At 39.6% G+C, this 19862-nt stretch overlaps 1 protein-coding gene across 4 annotated transcripts in view; it reads right to left on the bottom strand.

Annotated features, from left to right (window-relative positions):
* LOC115773248 (DENN domain-containing protein 5B-like) overlaps nt 1-19662 on the bottom strand; it is a 95511-nt gene extending 75849 nt beyond the window's left edge. For all 4 annotated transcript variants that reach the window (XM_030719826.1, XM_030719827.1, XM_030719828.1 and 1 more), the window contains exon 1: nt 19343-19662. In XM_030719826.1, the coding sequence (XP_030575686.1) occupies nt 19343-19451 (109 nt within the window). In that variant the 5' untranslated portion in view covers nt 19452-19662. The remainder of the gene's footprint in view (nt 1-19342) is intronic.
* Between the last annotated feature and the right edge of the window lie 200 nt (nt 19663-19862).

The following is a 19862-nucleotide window of genomic DNA, read 5'->3' as shown; positions in this document are numbered from 1 at the left end:
CTGATAACACAAGTGTAGCAATCTGCCTGCAAACACGCAGCAAGTGCAAAGAGGTGAAGCCGTTACTGAGACGGTGAGCTCAGGTGGAGGAAAAGGAAACGTTTTTCTAGCATCCAAAGCAGCAGCATTTTTTTTCTGATTTTTTTTTTCTGTAGCCACCAATAAAACCTTTACTAGGAAACAGCTAGAGGTCCTTCATCAACCACCTGATCAACAAGTGTCAATGTGAAGTAAAGAGAATTTTGTAGCTGCTCCATCCACCACCATTTGTTTCATGGCAAAAGATCTGCAGTTAAGCTACATAAGTTAAATGTTGAACTGTTAATAAGACAAAAGTATTTCTTATCCAATTACTGAATTGCTCCTTTAATGATTTTATACATACATATGCATCATATACGTGCTCTACAAGCAACACCTGGTACAACTGGGCTGCCACACTATATCCAAAAAACACCTCATATGTGCATGGCACACATACTCAAGACTCACTCTCTCTAAATGGAGCCAATGCCTGCTGTGCTGAGGTCAGCTGACACCGACTGGCACCGACTGGGTGAGAACAGAACCCAGTCTATCTCCACGGAAACAAGACAACTAAAATGAGGATTATTGTTGTTTTTGCTGAGGTATCAGATGGAGGGAAAGGGGAGCAGGGAAGGAATAAGGCTAATAACCTTAATTGTTATGGGTTATGCTTACAAAATGAGGACCAGGACTGCAAGGAGCTTGACTGAGTCTGTGTGTGCAGTGCGTTAGTGTGTAGGACTGTTGAAGAGGATACTAAATTATTCTATATACAACACCAGTCAAAGGTTTGGACACACTCACTATGAGCATCTCCAGCCTTTTGACTGGTAATGTATAATAAATTTGAAAAGATTAATTTCTAAAAAATGAAAATTTAAATGTGGGGGGAAAAGTGGGATTACCTGCTTTCACCTCCCAATTCAAACATGCAATAAGGAGACGTGGCATTCCTGTGACAACTAACAAATTCTGGGCCTGCGAACGAAGACAGTGAGAAGCAGTATATTTTGTAAGAAGCTGAGAAATATATCTGGAGCAAGGCTGTTTAGTGCTCTGTATGTAAATACAAGAATGTTAAAATGAATCCTAAAATCGATTGGGAGCAAATGTAAAGAATGTAAAATAGGAGAAATGTGAGCTCGCTTGCTGGAATGTGTTAATAATCTGGATGCAGTGTTTTGTATTGCTTGGAGGCTTGAAAGATGATTTGTCCAAGCCAGTAAACAGGGCATCACAATAATCTAAACACGAAGACACAAATACATGGATAATTTTTTTCAGATCAGCCTTTGAGACCATATGTCGTAATTTGGAAATGTTCTTAAATCAAAGAAACAGGAACAAGACAAAGATCTTACATGAGAGTTAAAGCTCAGAGAGCAATTGAATATTACACCAAGATTACGGATGTTGGACTTAGTGGTAGGAAAAAAGAGGCAAGATAATAATAATCGTTTTTGGAGCAAACATACAAATCCAAAAATACAAATTCTACAAGGCAAACACAAAACAAAGCCCAGTGTAACAGAGAAAAAGGAATAGGATGCTCGATACTGACATTCTTCTGAAGCCCAGATGGCTCCAAATTGTGGTTCAAAACACCCACATCACTTAACCATTACTAACTGAGGTTCTGGTGCATTTCACTGCCCTAAAAACTGTGCTGAAAAGTAGCCAGGAATACACAAAAGGACCTGACAGCACTGAGCAGCACAATCGCAGTTGTTCCGGGCTGCGTGGACCCAACGTGTTGTTACATTTCTCGAGAGGTGCACGTCAGTTTACGTCGTAGGTCAGTGCACAGGTTTAGAGGGGTTTCCGTGGCTGCCTTGTGCGCATTTCTTAGGTGGACTTTGAGGTTGGTGGGGTTTTTCTGGCTGAGAAATGTTGTCTTCATCATCAACAACAAGACACTCACTTCTATCTGTCTCGTTATTGTACTCAAAGAAATCCCATTTGGGACTCTGCAGCTTTCTCCCAACTTTCACTGCTGCCATTATTTTGCAAACTGGCACAGTGAGCAAACACACACACACCGCCCACTGGCAGTGGTGCAGTGGGCAGGTACTCACCTTGCAACTGGAGGGTTGCTGGTTCGAGTCCCTGTCTGAGTGCATGCTGTCATTGTGTCCCTGGGCAAGACACTTAACCCACATTGCCTAAGTGTGAATGTGGTTGTGTGTTTGGTGGTGGTCGGAGGGGTCGTAGGCGCAAATTGGCAGCCACGCCTCCGTCAGACTGCCCCAGGGCAGCTGTGGCTACATTAGTAGCTTTCCACCACCAGGTATGATTGAGGTGTGAATGAATAGTGCATGAAATTGTAAAGCATCTTTGAGTGTCTAGAAAAGCGCTATATATACACACACAGTGAGGTGCTAGATGGTGCTTCCAGCTAAAACTGCTACAGCAGCTCATTTTAGTTAGTTTTGTAAAGCCACAATATAGTTTCAGTTAGTTATCTTTTTGCTTTTAATTATAGTTTTTATTTATTTCAGTTAATGAAAATGTATTTTTCAGTTTCAGTTTTCGTTATTTTGTTTGTTTTCATTAACGATAATAATCTTGCTACACAACTATAAAGTTTTAGGACTGCATCTTGCTTAATATGAGAAAGGGCCTGTAAAGTACACAAAAAAATATGAAACATGAATATGAAGGTGTAAAAGTTTCTTGTTTAGCACCTTTAAAAAAAGGCAAAGGCAAATTGAGCACCCTTACTCTGTAGCTCAGGAGGTAGAGCAGGTCACCTACCAATCAGAAGGTTGGCGGGTCGATTCCTGGCTGCTCCAAGCTGCATGCCAAAGTATCCTTGGGCAAGATACTGAACCCCAAGTTGCTCTATGATGCAAGCGTTGGAGTATGAATGTGCATGTGAATGTCAGACAGTAAAAGCACTTAGCTTAAATTCATACGGAAGTGCCTGTATGAATGGGTGAATACAAACATGTTGTATAAAGGGCTTTGAGTGCCCAATTAGAGTAGAAAAACGCTATATAAGAACTAGTCCATTTACCATTTACTCTGGACCGGGAATACCTAAACCAGACTTGAGTTTTAAATCTAGCGTCCTTTTCTTTCATTAAAAAAAAGGCCAAAACATGTTGTAACTAATGTTATACCAACAGGTATGCCAAAACTAATAGCTTCCTTTTTATCAATTACACTACATTCAAACAGCTCCTCTCTCATCAGTCTGTGCTCCTCTCAGATTTTTTTTATTTCAGCTGTTCTGTCACATTTCACCATTTCCAACGCTGTGATAAACAATCCAAGCCAGCGGTTCAGAAATAGCTGTTGAGTTGCTCTAATCTGCCTTGATAAGTCCACCCATGGCCCAATTACATAACCTGATGCTGCTTGGAGGGTAAGGAGAGAGGGCTTTATCTAGATGGGAGTGAATGTGCCTTGAGCTCAGTCACACACACTAAAACAGAGTTAACCATGTGGTAATTATGAGATGTTAATGGAGATTTTGGCTGTTGGGGAATTTATGTGACCTGTGACATAATGAGACAATCCATCAAGGTACTAATAATGTTAATAATGATTGGTAAGGTTTACTGATTGTCTCTATTTCACATCCTCAAATTAACAAAGAGCTGCTAGAATGGAATTTTTTATCTGAGACTGTAGTGGTCAAAGAATTATTTTATCTGCTGGTGGTGTGTGCTGGTTCCAGTAGATTAATTTCACAATAGTTCCTACAGACAAATATGTAAACACAACGCAGCATGAACTTTGGCCGCATTACATTTTAAGCTTCATCAAAATTATATTGTAAATATTTTTATATTTTCTGGAATAGCAGATTCAATTTATATTTAGATTTCATTCTTGCAAACAGTATTTTTGTTGCTCTAAAACAGCAAATAATACTAGACATGTTCCAGAAAAACACACCAAGATAATCTATCCTCAGCATCACACTCTACACTGCTAGCTGCCAACAGTGCTTATCATCTCATGAGCTCTCTTGTGCTGCCACTGGCTAACATCTGAAGACAGCCTGGGGACCCTTCGTCCAGGATATTTGTGCTGCAGCAGAGGAAGATCACAACTAGGGAATGTTACTATACACATTGGTGCATTGATCCACTATTTGTTGTCCTGTGCAGGTGTTCAAAGTGTAACACTTAACGGCATGAGGATGAGGTTGGGGGTGGACAGAGAAAACAGACAGAGACAGAGAATATCATGGACTGCTTATCTGAGGGGGGGGGGGGGGGGGGGGGTCATGCTTTTGTTTATTCAGCCTTATCACACAGATCATCGGTCAGTGGATGAGTTGGAGCTCATTCCCTGAAAAATCAAAGTCCAATCCAGCTCGTTAAAGCACACGCACACACACACACACACACACACACACACACACACACACACACACACACACACACACACACACACACTAGTTTAGCTTGTTTGGTTCTTTAAAGCCACAAGCAAATTAGACTATAACCAGTGGACCATCTGACATGTGTTCTCTGAGCTTATAAACAAGAAGAGAGGTGGCTGAAAAAATAACAGACTCCTCCAAAAATCCTTTTGAAATGTATTCTTTTTAATGAGCTTTTTAATTACAGTAAATATAGGCAGGTCTAATTAACAACATAATATACCAGCTATAAGGTAACAGAGCTTAATACACCATAAATGTATATTAAGCAAAAATAAAAAATTAAGCATGATATTGAGAAACAAGTGAGTAAGAGTATACAATTCTATAAGAAAGGAATGAAAAGTGACAAATATGGATGCTTTGTAGTTAAACATGTCAACTTTTTTGTGTGATCTAAATATTTACACAGTCCTATATTTATACAAGCATGCCAAGAAGCAGGGAATGAAGCTAAAATACAATAACATCTGTCAAACGATATGCTGGATTATTCTGTGATCTTTTAAGCAATAAGTCAGTAGAGTAATTAATGCAAATATGAATAAGGTAGAGAAAAAATAGAGAAGGACCAGCTGAACCGACTATCACTAAAATATAGAGTAAGGGGGAAGTGAGCTCACTGGGGATTCTGGTTGTTTTTGTCATGTCAGAGGCTTTGGGGTGTAATTTTTTTCATTCATAATTGTTCACAAAGCAGTGAGTGGAACTTCCAAATTTGTCTATTAATGAGGGGTTCAAATAAATTACATGTAACTGAGGCACCTCTTCCTCCCATAAGGATGCCTCAACCATGGCTGGTTGATGCTATTCATGTTCCTTGTTGTGACAACCAGCCTAGCAAATACTTAGAAGAACCAAAAAAATTTAGGATAATGCCAAGTTGTAAACAATTTCACCTGACTACAATTTTACTGGTGATTCGATTACTAACTGTTTTTCTGTATCTATTTTTCTCAATTTACTCCAGGTGCTTCATAACTGGAGAAACACCAAAATACTCAACAGACCACAAAGTGTCGTTTAGTGAGTACTTCTGTCAGTCTGTGTTGTTGGATCAGCACCAGTTAAGAAACTGAATCAAAATTTGTTGTGGGTATGACCTGGGCTTTACTGTAAGCATGCCCAGAGACACCAATAACTAGCTCAACCTGGCAAAACTAATACTCAAATCTCAGACTACATATAGAATGTGTTTCACTATCTTCAACTGAAACTTTATTGAATCTAGAAATAGTACTACATATTAATTCTGCCCTGTTCTAGGTACTATCTCCTGTTTTGCACATTAACTGATGGAGATAATGTGAAAACAGAAATTTCCAATGCAATTGGATCATTAAACTGTCTTTAATCTGCCAGCTCATATAGCAGCAGTTCTAATCTGTCATAACAGGCCTTAGTTACTGTGCAGCCTATTACAGTTATGTAAGGAGATTTACAGGCACTCTGCCATAACACCACACTCCACAGTTACAATGATGAGGTTCACTGGTGCCGATGCTGCCTGTATGTTTCCCTTTACTGTGTTGTGGTTTAGCTTCACATTTAAAAATCAATGAAAACAAATTTAGGTTCATTATTCAAAACTTAATTTTGGGTGCATATTCTGTCCAGCTTTGTTTCAGTCAACTCCTCCCTGCAGCTATAATAACTTTGTTTTTCCTGTAGAGGCTAATGCATATAAACACAGAGCATAAAGTGTATCAAATGTTTATGACACTGCACACATACATGACTCAATGCTCACAGTAATGTGCAAAGCAAAACATCTATGTGTTCAACTACATACTGCATGTCCAACAAATGGCAACCTGTCAGGTTGAAAAATTAAGACATCTAGATTTTATTATTACCACAGAACTGGAATTGCATTGTTTGTCCGATGCAAAAAAGCCTGAAAAGAGATTCTGGAAATACATTTTAGAAATACATTTCAGCACAAGGACTGTAACTCAGTAAAGGTTGACATAGCTGAGTGCACAATGCTTTGTTCTGTACTGCAGCGATGGATCACTAACACTGAGACTACCTGGTTTCTAAGGATAGTGTGTCAATTTTGAAATGTGGCATTTTCAGGTGAACCCATTCTGAGATATTGAACCAGGGGAAAAACATGTTTGATTATCAGAACTGATGAAATAGCCTTTTTCAACACAACCCCTGATATAATTTGAAACACACAGGAATTGTAAATGTATGGATGGTTTTGCCACCAATCATGGACAGAAGGGAAGAAATGGAACATCTCTCAAGCTCTCTTTCACTTTTTAAACAGTCTCATGCATGTTTTTTTCCATCATTAAATGTGGCTGCTCTGGACAGCTGCAGATACTTTTGCCATAGAAATGTCTAAGTATAAAAATATTTTTGTACATCAATTATGGCTGTGCAATTACTCTAATTTTGGTTTTGATTTTGATTTTGGCTCCAAACTATCACAGAAACAGTGTAATGGGGAAAAAAACAATTATTATTAAAATGATGTCACATTATGCTCTGCAAGTATACTCTTAGGCCGGAATTATGCTTCTGCATCAGGTCTTTGTGGGGTTTACGCCATAACCGGAAACCCATCTGAAGTCGATGCAACCTACAGCATAACCTGACGTTGTTTGGTTGCTCTGTTTTTTTTGGCGTAACCTGACATGTACCTCCTGAGAAATGTAACAACACGTCAGGTTGACGCAGCATGCAATGATTCTGATTGGCCCATTCAGCACCACAGATTCCTCCTCTGCACTTCCAACTACTTTCCCTGGAGTTTTTGAATTTATCAATGACAGAATAACAATAATTGTCTCAATATAAGGAAGAATAATCATAACATCAATATAAGGACTCACAAATGCCAACAAATTCCTGTAGGGAGATTGTCAAAACTATCAGAATGGACGTGAGGGAATGAACAAAGAAGTGGAAAAAGCAGAAGGACAAATATGTTCACACCAGAAAAGAGAAAAGGAAAAAAAGTGACCCCGGAGGAAAAGGAGTCCTGGCATTTTATTTGTAAGTAATCATGTTAAATAATCGTGATTTTAGTATTGACCAAAATAATCGTGATTATGTTTTTTTTCCCCATAATTGAGCAGCCCTAATATCAATCAAACCCAACTTTCAGAGGATTTTAATTTTCTATGTAATATTCTAAGCAAAATATTATCATGGTCATATCAAGCTACAACTGTTGCATCTTATGGAAACAATCTTTCATTGCCTCTTTTGTCTCTTTAACCTCACATAGAGAGAGAGAACATATGGAGCTTGGGGTTAGAGGTCACTCCAAGGGAGGGGCTGTGAGGTGGCTGTTCACGCCTTTCAAAAGCAACTGCTCACTTTGGTTTCAGAGACAGACAGAGTTTTGCAAAAGTATGTTACTGCTACAGCTCCTAGCATCCTTTGAGTCTGCCAGGCCCTGCTGACTCTCATCCAGGATGGAGGCCCCATATCCATTGACACTCTCTTTGCCTCCCTCTTATCCATGCAGAGTTGTTCCAAACAGTAAGGCTTAATTTATACTTCTTCAATGAACCTATGTAGAGCCTACAACACTGCCTACACAAACGACCCACAATGATGCAAACATGTAGTTATATTTCTAGGGAGTAGCATGTCAGGTTGTACTGTAGGATTTCAGAAAGGTCTGTGGTTATAATGTTACTACACCATACTACACTACACAGATGTATGAATCCCCTGTAAAAGTGACCATCTACTGAAATAGACTAGAGCAAAGATACAGCCTCAGTTTGTGCTTTTAAACAAATTAATTCAAACTCTGCAAGCAAGATATAGCATCTCATTCAACATTGAACATCACACACAACTGACCTGAGACGTGTCAGTTATTTCATAGTTTGCAATAGTCACTTGTTAAATTATGTGTTTTATTTGTTGTAACTTTAGCTGCCTGCTTGACCAGGTCTCTCTTTGAAAAGAGATTTTAATCTCAATGAGACTTTTTACCTAGTTAAATAAAGGAGAAAAAAAACAATGCCATGATTCATTATTCCAGCAAATTTATATGACACCCTGATATTATATGATGGCTAAAAAAAAAAAAAAATGTGTGTATATATATATATATATATATATATATATATATATATATGATTGACTCCAACAGTGTACCTGAAAACACTCCACAGGTTCACCAATCAAAACATTTTACAACTTTGGCTTTTTCTGGATCTTCAATAAGGTAGACTTTACATCATCTTTAACTAATACTGAGTTTGGGCTTTTAGGTGAAAGCACATAACAATAAAGGAAAGAGGTGCCATTTGTGTTTTCAAGCAATAACTCAGAATGGCCACTCCAAACACAGCTTTAGAATAAATGTTAAATAATTAACTTCTTTCCCAGTTCGTTTTGAGTTGACTAACTAGCTGACTGTCAGTTTGTTGTTGTTTTTGGGGGGAACATCTGAACTCAGCCAGTAGAAGACAGGTATTTTCCTTAATATGGCCCCATCAAGTGAGGCCCAATCATCCACAGTCTACATTAATAAGTCCACCTATAGTGACAAGTTTTGTAACAAGAGGATGTTGCTGGTCAAAACTGGAGTCATTTTCAACAGCTCGAGTGTGTGTGTGGGGAGGGGTGGAGGAGACCGTGCTTAGGCCTGGCCGTGTGTTATATTCCAGTGATGCAGTCAGTGTAGCCTGGAGGAAGTGTCCAAACAGATTACTCTAACAAGCTTAACAGCAGGCCAGCTAAGCTGACAGAAGACAAGGCAACAAGCGGGTGACAAGAGTAAGAGAGATTGAGGCTAGAAGAGAGGAGGAATGAAATAATGAAAGAAAGAAATCAACAGTCAGAAAGAAAGACTAAAATCTGTAGCAAAAGCAAACATGGCAAAAGTGGATTCACCCTCCAGAAAGACAAAAACTCAGAAAGAAAAATAAGTCAGATTTTTCAAAATGTGCCATATAATATTATCTACCCATTACCCATGCACACTATTGTTAATGTGAGTCAACAGTCAATTAGTCTTGTTGTTAGCCCCTGTCATCATTAGCATACTTATTATGTTAGGTATCATGATGCAGTCTTTATCCGGACTGGCTCTCAGGCTGGTCTGCATGCAGACAGATGGTCCAGGCCACAGGGGAGTTTTAGCAGTTCAAATCCCATTGTGCCCTGCACCAGCCCCAGGACACTCCCACCTCAAGCTCATCCTGCAAGCCCCCACGTTTCACTCACTGCACTGGTCAACTTCCCAACTCTCACTGATAGCAAGGGAGCTCATTGGACGAGCATAATATTAAGAGTCATAAATGGGTACAAAAAGGCCCACTGGAGGATTAAAGTCTCCCAGAGGAGAATCAAGCAGCATCCCAAACTGGCTGGTAGAGGTGGAAACCACCAGCTAATTTTTTAGCAGTGGTAGCACGTTGGAGTCTGTGGGCAGCTAAAGACTGCATATCTACCTGTAGACAGTGTCTATTCGCAGTATCAAAAATATGTGGTAAAACCAATCTGTGGGCTACTGTTGCTTGTGCTGTTGTTGATCCATCAGCCAATTGTGGAGAAGAGCAAAGTTACAAACATACAAAAAGCTGAAGTGAAACAAAGTTTTAAAAATAATGAAAAGTGTTCACTGCAGCCACTGTAGTTTTCATACTGTATCTTTTGATCTTTGATGGGTTTTTTTCTTGTGCTTCCCCTGTTCCTGGTGAAGTGCACTGTTGCTCCCTTCCGTGTTTAGCCCACTTGTCAACCAATCATCGTTCAATTGAGGCACAGTATCATCAATGTTGAGCAACATGGGGATGATGGGATTTTGGGGGACTGCATGGGAGAATGTTTGCATTAGTTGAAAACCCCTCTTCTTAGGCTTTCCATAGGCAAATACCTATGCAAATGGACACAATCGTGGTACCATGAATAGTTCCAGTGTCCATAGGCACATTGCACCAGCATTTCCCTGAATGCCATAACCTGATGTATCACCACATGCCACCATTGATGCAACCTGCACAAGTATAAATGCTGGCAACAGTGTCAGCCACTTGTGGAAGCTAGGCTTTACGTAGATTAACCACAGAAGTCTAAATGAAGTGTCATAGTTGGATTTTGACAGGAGCTCTTTTCTGAAGTGTTCAAACAAACTTGGAACCAGTGAGCAGAGAGGAAACCCTTACTGTTCCTAAATTGGGTTATTAGCAGTTGGTTATTAGCACTTGGGGGTGGGGTGGGGTGTGTGTGTGTGCGTGTGTGTGTGTGTATGTGGGAGGTGTGTGTGTGTGTGGGGGGGGGGGGGGGGGGGGGGGGGGGCACCAAAAGGGATAGGAGCAGGATTGACAAACTGGTGCGTAGGTCGAGCTCTGTGCTGGGATGTCCTCTGGGGTCTGTGATGGTGGTGAGTGAGAGGAGGATGTTAGCAAAGCTGACATCCATTATGGACAACCCCCATCACCCTCTGCATGAGACCGTGGGTGCACTGAGCAGCTCCTTCAGTCAGAGACTGAAACATCCTCACTGCAGGAAGGAGCGCTTTTGCAGGTCATTCATCCCAACAGCAGTTAGACAACACATCATGATGTCATGACTCACTTGGACACTTTACTTCCAGTGCCATCACTTATGCACACAGTGTACCTTTACATATAGTACATATACATTTTATTTAATTACACTCCCACCAATAATACATACTGTGTATGCTGTATACAATTACCAGTTTCAAATGTATAGTGTTTGATATCTGTATATAGTGTTTTGATGTATGTGTGTGTAATGTGTGTATTGATATATATTTTAGGTATATAGTGTTCTCTGTTTTTATTCTATTTTATTTTATTTCATCCTTCTTCGTACTTGAGCTGCTGTAACATGCAAATTTCCCCATTGTGGGATCATTAAAGTTTTATCTTATCTTAAGAATCAGAGGTGGTTGTTATTTCAGGTCATTTCTAACTAGCCCATTCAGTTCACTCTGAGGTGTCATTTTACTCATTCACACCAGAATTATAGCCAGTGAGTCTCCTGTGATACTGCACTTGCAGCAGAGACGTCTTGTTTCAGTGTGATATGGAAAGATCAATAGGTGACAATCAGGTGTGAGGACTGGGAAGTGTGTAGGATGGAGGCACAGAACAAGAGGCAGAGGAAGACAAAGAGGAGGGGGAGAAGGTCTGGTGCTGGCAAATCTGAAAATGAGTGTCAAACACTGTCGGACTTCACTTTTCAAAGATACTACTAAATCCCAAGAGAGCACAGCTGATGGAGTGAATCATCTGAGAACATAAACTGAACAGCTGATGTTTTCTAAAGAGTGTTATCATCACAACCTCCATGATCTGTTTGTGTCTATGGAGGCAAATACCTGGTATTTACTAGCCTTAAAGGGTAACACTAAATTGAAATATTAACTCAGGCTGGGCCATCAATTCCATTTTAAGTTCAAATACAATTTTGAAAACAAAATTATAGGGATAAAATGAATTTATATTATAATTTATATATATATTTGGATTCTTTCTTTCAAAGCATTTTTCCCTTTTGTTATCAATCACTGAAACTCTTTCCTTTACAGCAATGTGTTTTCAGCCCTCTCTAACAGCCCAAACTCACTCACTGTTTAGCGAAGCTCTAGCTAAGATCACTAAAAGGAGCTTTCTAGGGTGGCATATGACTATTGGTTGTTACTGACATCTCTGTGTAGCTCTCCCTGTGGTTACTGTGCAGGTCTCCTGAGGCACACAATTTTGCTACTTCTTGTGCCTTTCCTTATCTCCGTCTGCACCCACAGACTTTCTGCAGTGAGGCCAGGGTGGCAGGGAGCAACAGCTGCCCTTACAAGACAGACATTACAGTCAAAAACACTGGTGGGAGTCCTTCGTCAAACCACCTGTTCAACAAGCTCCAATGTACCACTGACGTTTGTTTTACATAGTGAAAATCGTCAGTATCGACAGTACTATGGAAGTAAAAAAACTTTTTAAAAAAATTTGTTAAAATATGCAGATAAACTGTTAATTTAGTCTGATACGATGATTAAACTGGGCATCCCTACTCTCTGTAATAAAGTGAGGAACGGGGTGTACTACACCATATTCATTTCAAAGCTTTAGTAACATTGTTTTGCAGATTTAGATTAATATAAATAAATTATTATATAATTATTATATTCATTAAGTTGCATTAATATTTTAAAATGTAAAAATAAAAGCTCTCTCTGCGTGGAGCCAGCGTAGAGCCAGCGGCCCTACTGCCAAGGGTCTCTCACACGGTCTGCTTGCTGGGTAACCAGGCGGCGGAGCAAGGCAGGCGGGTCGGCCTGTACTCGCATGTATGTGGCGATGGTCTCAGCCCCCCGTTTGTATCCCTCCTTCACTGCAACCACTCAGTATTATCTACTATTCATTTATTAAATATGTTGCCATTCTGTGCTAGTGGGGTTGTACTGTGTAAATCTAGATAGAAATCTTTTCATGATAGTCTAACATTCAGGCCTTTTGCCTTCATTCACACTGAGGAGAAGTCAGACTGAAGAGAGTGATCACATGTCTTTTCCGAAAATGTACGGCGCATAGGTACGGATGAACTTACCCACCCCCTTAATCCCCAGAAATGGTGAATTTCTAATTTATTCTGTGTTCTTTCGTCATTTTCACTGTTTACAGTTCAATCAAAGGTAATTTTGCCACTTATAACTATGTCTATGTGTTGTTAAAAAGTAGAGAAATTACTATGTAATTACTATATTTACATTTTTGTTCTCTCAATAATAACCTCACCATTGCATGTAAAATGAAATTGCTGAATTTTACCATAAAAGCCAGGTAAAAAGTGCTGTTTTAAAAGGAAAGTGTCTAGGCAGATTTTGAGGGTTTTGCATCTGAACTCTTCAAATATACTAAGTATTTCTTATGCCATTACTCAATTAACTTTCTCCCACCTGACATCCGTAATATCAATTCTCTCCCTGTCTTCAAAGCACAACTCAAAACTCACCTGTTTAACATTTAATTTAGTTCCCAGGTCATTTGAATTCTATTTCTTTTGTGTGATTGGTGGGGTTTTGTAAAGTGTCCTTGGGTGTTTGAAAGGCACTTACAAATAAAATGTATTATTATTATCATCATTAATAATAATAATAATAATAATAATAATAATAATCAATGGAATCATCAATAGAATACTTAATTAGTAAAATAATCAATAACTGCAACCCTATTATCGTTTATTCTTAGAATAATCGAGCAGGCTTAACATAAATAGTTGAGCTGATAACAAAAACATTTTAAATACATTCTGAAAACAGCACTAGCTCTTTATCGTCTAAGAACCTGGAAGAATTAGGACACAGTGGACTGAAACGATCAGGGTCTTAATAATGTCCATAAAGTCTGCTTAACTTTGTTTGGTATACAACAGCTGCTTCCTCTCCACAAGGACACAAAACACCAGGGTAATGCACAGCTATCTCACATTGTGAGATGTGAGATAGCTGTGCAAACCGTGGCCTCATATCTAAATCTACACCTGACAAACATCTCTCATCCCAACGTTAGCTCCTCAGGCTGGTCACTTTTAAACTTCACAATACTCCTGGCCTAAAATGCATCTGGTGTTAGAATGCAAGAACTATTCTAGGGTCTGTATGACAGCCAGGATGTATTTATACCCCTGAGACTCAGTGGTGTGGTATGGGGTGTATGCCTGGGCTGACACAGTGGCTTCTTATGAAAGAGATTTAACCAGCTAAAAAAAAGTTCATCACCAGCTGATTGGTTCTGATTGGGATGGCCCTTCAGCTTCAAAGTAAAAGCTAAGTTTAAGTACAATCAACCACTTAATGAGACCCCTTTTGCAGCTGGATGATATCAAAGCCAATGAGCCAGCAAACGAGGAAAACACAAGAGGCCAGGATTAGCTGGCTACTAACACTAGAACTTTCAAAAATAAGAGTGAGACCATTGACCACTATGAAAAAGATTATACATGATGTTGCTCTCTCTGATGTATAAAAAATAAAATATAACCTGATACAATTAATCACAAATGGACTTTAGTGGTCCACACGAGTCTGTGTCTGGGAAACACTAGTATGATAGACAGAATAGATAATTGAGACAGTTAGCAGACATACAGATACAGCCACTTAAAATGGCCAGCCAATCCTTGATGGGACCTTGGCAGGTCTGTGGCTGACTGGTGGCCAGTGCTTGGCCAAGTGGTAACACCCCTAACGAGTATTTAGAAAAACTGGTGGTAATGTCTTGTGTATCCACCAGGGGGAGCAGTGATAATGGAAGCGCATTCATTTACATTCATTTCTGATAAGTGTTTTGTGGCATCAGATCGAGCAGTACATTGTTTTTCAGAACAGCAAATGCTTACCTCTTATGCCGCATTTCCATTAGTACCCTCTCAGCACGGGTCGCCACAACTTGGCACAACTTGTTTCCATTGCAATTGAGTACCACCTCAATGTGGGTGGAGTCGATATAGCAAAGCTAGCAGTAGTCTCTTGACTTAATTTGTATGCAACTCAAAACACAACACAACAATGGATGAGATAGAGGCAAGGTAATAACAGGTAATAATCCCCAACAGTAACATAGCCAATGCCAGTTTACTATCATCATCATGCATAAGTCCCCCATACAATGTTTTAATGGATGAAGGTTATCATTCTTAAGTATTAAACCTATACCGCCAAACATGTCATAATCAACTTCAAAATTGCCACCGTTCGCGTACTTCTGGCAACAACTACCATAATAACTCTATATTAAGGTGTGAAGTGGAGTTTCTCAGCTTTCAGAAACCATTTGAATCTTTCCGATAGGACAAACGGTCGCGTAATTACGGTAATTCAAAGTTCCTATGATCAGCCACACATCAGATTTTTGGATCACCTAAGATTGCTTGGAACCCCAGCTGAGTGGGTACTAAAAAAGTACCTGGTACCTGGTACTAATGGAAATGCCTACAAACTGTGCCGAGTCGAGTCAAGCGAGGAAACGCGGCATTAGACTTTTGAGACCTCCACCTGCAGATGTGCATCAGAGAGCCCACTAAAGCCATTTTCCATGTAAAATCTCCTGATGCTCCTTGGGGAGGACCCTCTTTCTTCTCCATAGCAATGTGAAATAACTGCATTGTTTAAAAAAACAACCTGTTTTTTTTTTTAATATCCATTTTCAAAATGGAAAAACAAATGACCAAAAAAGTACGCAGACAGGAGGGACCCAATGATTTAGCTCTACAACTATGGGAATAATCCGGTGCTGCTGACAGAGCCAGCAGTGGCCCCCAGGTCATTTGAGTTTGAGACTCCTGCTCTATAGTACTTTTTAATCACTGTGTGTGTGTGTGTGTGCGTGCGTGCGTGCGTGTGTGTGTGTGTTCTTTTCCACAGCTGTACTTCGCATTGTCACAGTTGCTGGGCGACATGAGCGACACTGAGATGAAGGCCAGACCGTCCAATTTCACAGTCGCTCACTTCCGGCCTTTGCGGGCTTTGTGGGCTGCAAAGGACCTGGCCTACATAGTCCGGGTCCTTCGAAGGATGCAGCCCCTGAATTTGGACACAGTTAAGGTACTGCCAACTCTAAAAGGAGGCTGAGGCAGGTCTACAGGAAGTTGAGCCCTCTGACTAAAACAATGGGCTGAGGGGAAATAAGGCCACAGTACCACACAAAGAGCAAGAAGGAGAGGAGTCACAGACTAAAAAATAGCAATAGCATGGAGCACAGCCTCATATGGGTCACTGTGTTTAAGTCTGCCTCTAAAATAGAGGTACAAGAAAAAGTAGAGGTGCTGAGAATCTATGCCTTTTACTTGACAAAAAAAGAGGTTTATGGAGCATGTGGACAAGTGGGTATTATGGGGAGCAATGGCAAAAGTTTTGATCACAATAATTCTATTTCCAGAAAGTGCTGAAGAAACTGAACAAAAACCTACTTTTGTGACCCTCCTAAAGTGAACAAGTGTGATCATCATTTTCACTGATGTGGTGGATACAGTACAATTTTCAGCCAGGGAGTTTTGTTTAAGAGTAGTCCACTGTTTCTATGGTGGATAAGTTAAGTAAATATCCTGCAGTTTTTAGTATTGTAGTAGTAGTAACATATGCTCAGTGATCGGGGATCCTCTGGTGCTGCTATGCTGCAGTCCTCACTGTTCTGTCTGTCCCTTTTTCTCCAAGCATCAGAGTCTATTAAATTATATATATTATTTAAAAAGGCCCAGAGGTGCTGCACCAGAAACAGACAGAGTAGCTATTTAACATTTTTAACCAGCAATTTCATAACTGTATTCTTAAATGAAATGTATTGAGTCTATTTATAAGCAAAACAGACTGGACTCTATATTCATTCATCTTATTACAATTTTCCTTTTGCTTTTCTTTGAATCTACAATGTAAACTTTATTGATTCTGAACAAATGGACCATGTCTGTATGTTCTATAATTACTTGCAAGTACTTTAGTTAGTATAATTTTATTGTTTATGCTGGTATTCCACCTGTCCTCTTATCAGTCCTTGCCTCGTTGCAGCTATTTATTTATTTTTTTGCCAACATGTTTCTCAACAGAGCGTTCCATTTGCTGCTTAGATGCAATGAATCGATTTAATGGGGGAGTTATTTTACTGCTCACAAAGGTTTTGCTTCAGAACTTTTTTTAAAGATCGTGTTTTACTTTCCTTAAATGGCATTAAAACAAATTCTGTGTGATACCAGGGTACACAGATGAGCTATTTGACTTAACGGGGCATTTTTCATGGTAATAGTTTGACAACATAAGAACAGGATAAACCAGATTTACTATGATCTTTCCCCACCTGTTGTGTGCTTTTTTTGTTGTAAGCCTATCTTTGATGAAATTACTAAAGCAATTTTTTGCCTAACTATTTGGGCAGAAACAGCTTCAATGATTTGGGATGAGGAATTTATTCAGAAGGTAGCATCTATTCAACTCAATTTTCTATTGAATTTTCTATCACAACAACAGTCATATCAAGGTTCTTTATATTGTAAAGTAAACCCTTCAATATTTATTCTGTCATGTAGCAATTTAAGCATCAACCAATCAGTATTCAGCTCCTGTCTCTGCCTGAATCACAGCTTTGTCCTCATAAAAATACGGTAAATGACTAGTCCTTATAAAGTGCTTTTCTACTCTAACGGAGCACTCAAAGTGCTAATACAACACGTTTACATTTACCCTTTCACATCCATTCATACAAGCACTTCCATATGTAACTAAGCAAAGTGCCTTTATTGTCTAACATTCACACACATTCATACTCCAACGCTTGCATCAGAGAGCAACTTGGGGTTCAGTATCTTGCCCAAGGATACTTTGGCATGCAGCTCGGAGCAGCCAGGAATCGACCCGCCAACCTTCCGATTAATAGGTGACCTGCTCTACCTCCTGAATTATGAGAATTCTAGAATAGTTGCAATTTTTTAAATAATTGACAGAAAATAAATATACATATAAAAATGCCACATTTATCTGATCCTCTCCTCCAGTGTAGGAATTCAGTTCTTTTTCTTAGACTTCTGTTATGATAGTGATTTTTCCTGTATCACAAAACATTTAGCAGATTAATCACTAATGAAACAGTTACAGTCCTGTGACTCTTAACTTGTCCCAAAGATAAAACCTCACATTAACATGGACCAGATGTTCAGGGTGTTGGTGTGACTGGTTTTAGCAGAGCAAACAACAATACATTATTTATTTTTAACAAATAATGCCTTCACATAGTTTGTCCAACTCTCTCAGCAGTACGGCAGAGTAGCATCCCAGCTGAGCACACAAATGTGCTGCTGTGTCTGTTTCAGTGTTGTTACGGTAAGTTACCAACTGCTTCATAAAACTCAGCACTGGATACAAGCCTATTTTTTCCCCTTTTCAAAAAAATTCTAATATACTGTATGTATATATGTTCAGCTTGTTTGTGCTACATTACCTTTACTTCATTCAGGCTTTTTTAAGCCAAGTCACTTGTTTGCAAAATGCAAACATTGACTTTACAACTCTGAACTTTGCCCCAGAGATAAAAGTTACTATCTGACTGTGATGCAATACAGAAAGCAACTCTGTCTGATCCACAAGCCAAAGTTTGTCAAAGCACTTTTTAAACTCCACTTTGGCTGTTACAGAAGGGAAAAATAATAACTGAGCCAATGAGTGAATGTATCTAGTGAAAGTAAATATGTTGAAACTGAACCTGGTGCCATCAAAGAGGACACACTGGCTCTGCTGAAATAAGTAGGATGAAAAAGAAATCCACCTTAACTCCCACCTGTGGTAGCCTTGAATGCAAATCTAATTTACCATTAAAACGCAAAGTATACATTCAAACAAGAAGGACCAGTACAAGCAGTGTCTCCAAACATGGGATTAATTTGTCATAAAAGTCATTTAAAATGTGTAATGTGTAACTATAACAAACATCAAACTCAAAATAAATTCATTCGGGAAATACTGACTAAAAACTACAGAGCAGGTCGGAAATGTAGCACAGCACAGGAAGCTGAGATCAGATTAGGATTCAGAAAAGATAGGCTACTGCTGATTTTTCAGAAGCTTATTACCTTATATGACATTGGTTTCCTCAGCTCATATTGATGTGATCAAACAGGAATGATACATATCGTTACTTCGTTCACTTATTTCATAGACGGAGCTTATTTGCACTTCAGTAACTCTGAAGTAATTCTCAGTTTCATTCCATTCCCTGGATATTTTGTTGTTAAAAGTGTGCATGTGGCACGTGATTTTCTAAAATCTCATTTTTGGTTGCATTAATGCATTACATGGTTTAAAAAGTGGGAGCTCCATGGTGGTGGACGGGGCATAATAGTCAACAATACTGTGCGAGGTGCACTGTTGCGGTTCTTTTCCCTCAAAACACGCTAAGACTTCAAAACAGAAGAGAAGGCACATACCTGCTAGCTCGTCCGGTTCCAGTCCAGTTTCTGTGTCAATCCCACAAATAACAAAGTAGTGCGCGAAGCGGCAAGGTGCCGCGGCCGATCCCACGGAGCTTCCACTCATCCCGGCTTCGGTATGCAGCGCGGTCCGCTACTAGTTCTCCAAGCGACACATCCACCGACGAGGGAAAAGGGCAGATGACTAAATAAAATGCTCCAGTGTGCAGTAAAGCTCGTCTATTACGGTTCCTAGGTGCAAATAAAACATTCGTAATATAAAAAGTTGCTTCTGAAAGGATAGTTACCTTTCAGTGATCGTGGCTTCTGCGCAGCTTCCCAACACAGTACTGACTGCCGGAGAAGAAGAGAGCTATATCCCCGCCTCGGCAAAGCTCAGAAGAGGAGCAGACTGACGAGGCGGGACATTCAAATGTAACCTATAGTCCTCATATTTGTCAGGCGGATCCAGTGCACACTGTTTAAATTAGAAAGAAAAATAATCTACCTCTGACCTCTGTCCTATCCTAAAGGGCAG

Source organism: Archocentrus centrarchus, chromosome 23 (genome assembly GCF_007364275.1).
Source record: "Archocentrus centrarchus isolate MPI-CPG fArcCen1 chromosome 23, fArcCen1, whole genome shotgun sequence".
In the NCBI taxonomy this organism is placed as follows: domain Eukaryota; kingdom Metazoa; phylum Chordata; class Actinopteri; order Cichliformes; family Cichlidae; genus Archocentrus; species Archocentrus centrarchus.
Note: the sequence above shows the minus strand (reverse complement) of the source record. Positions and strands in the feature narration are given on the sequence as shown.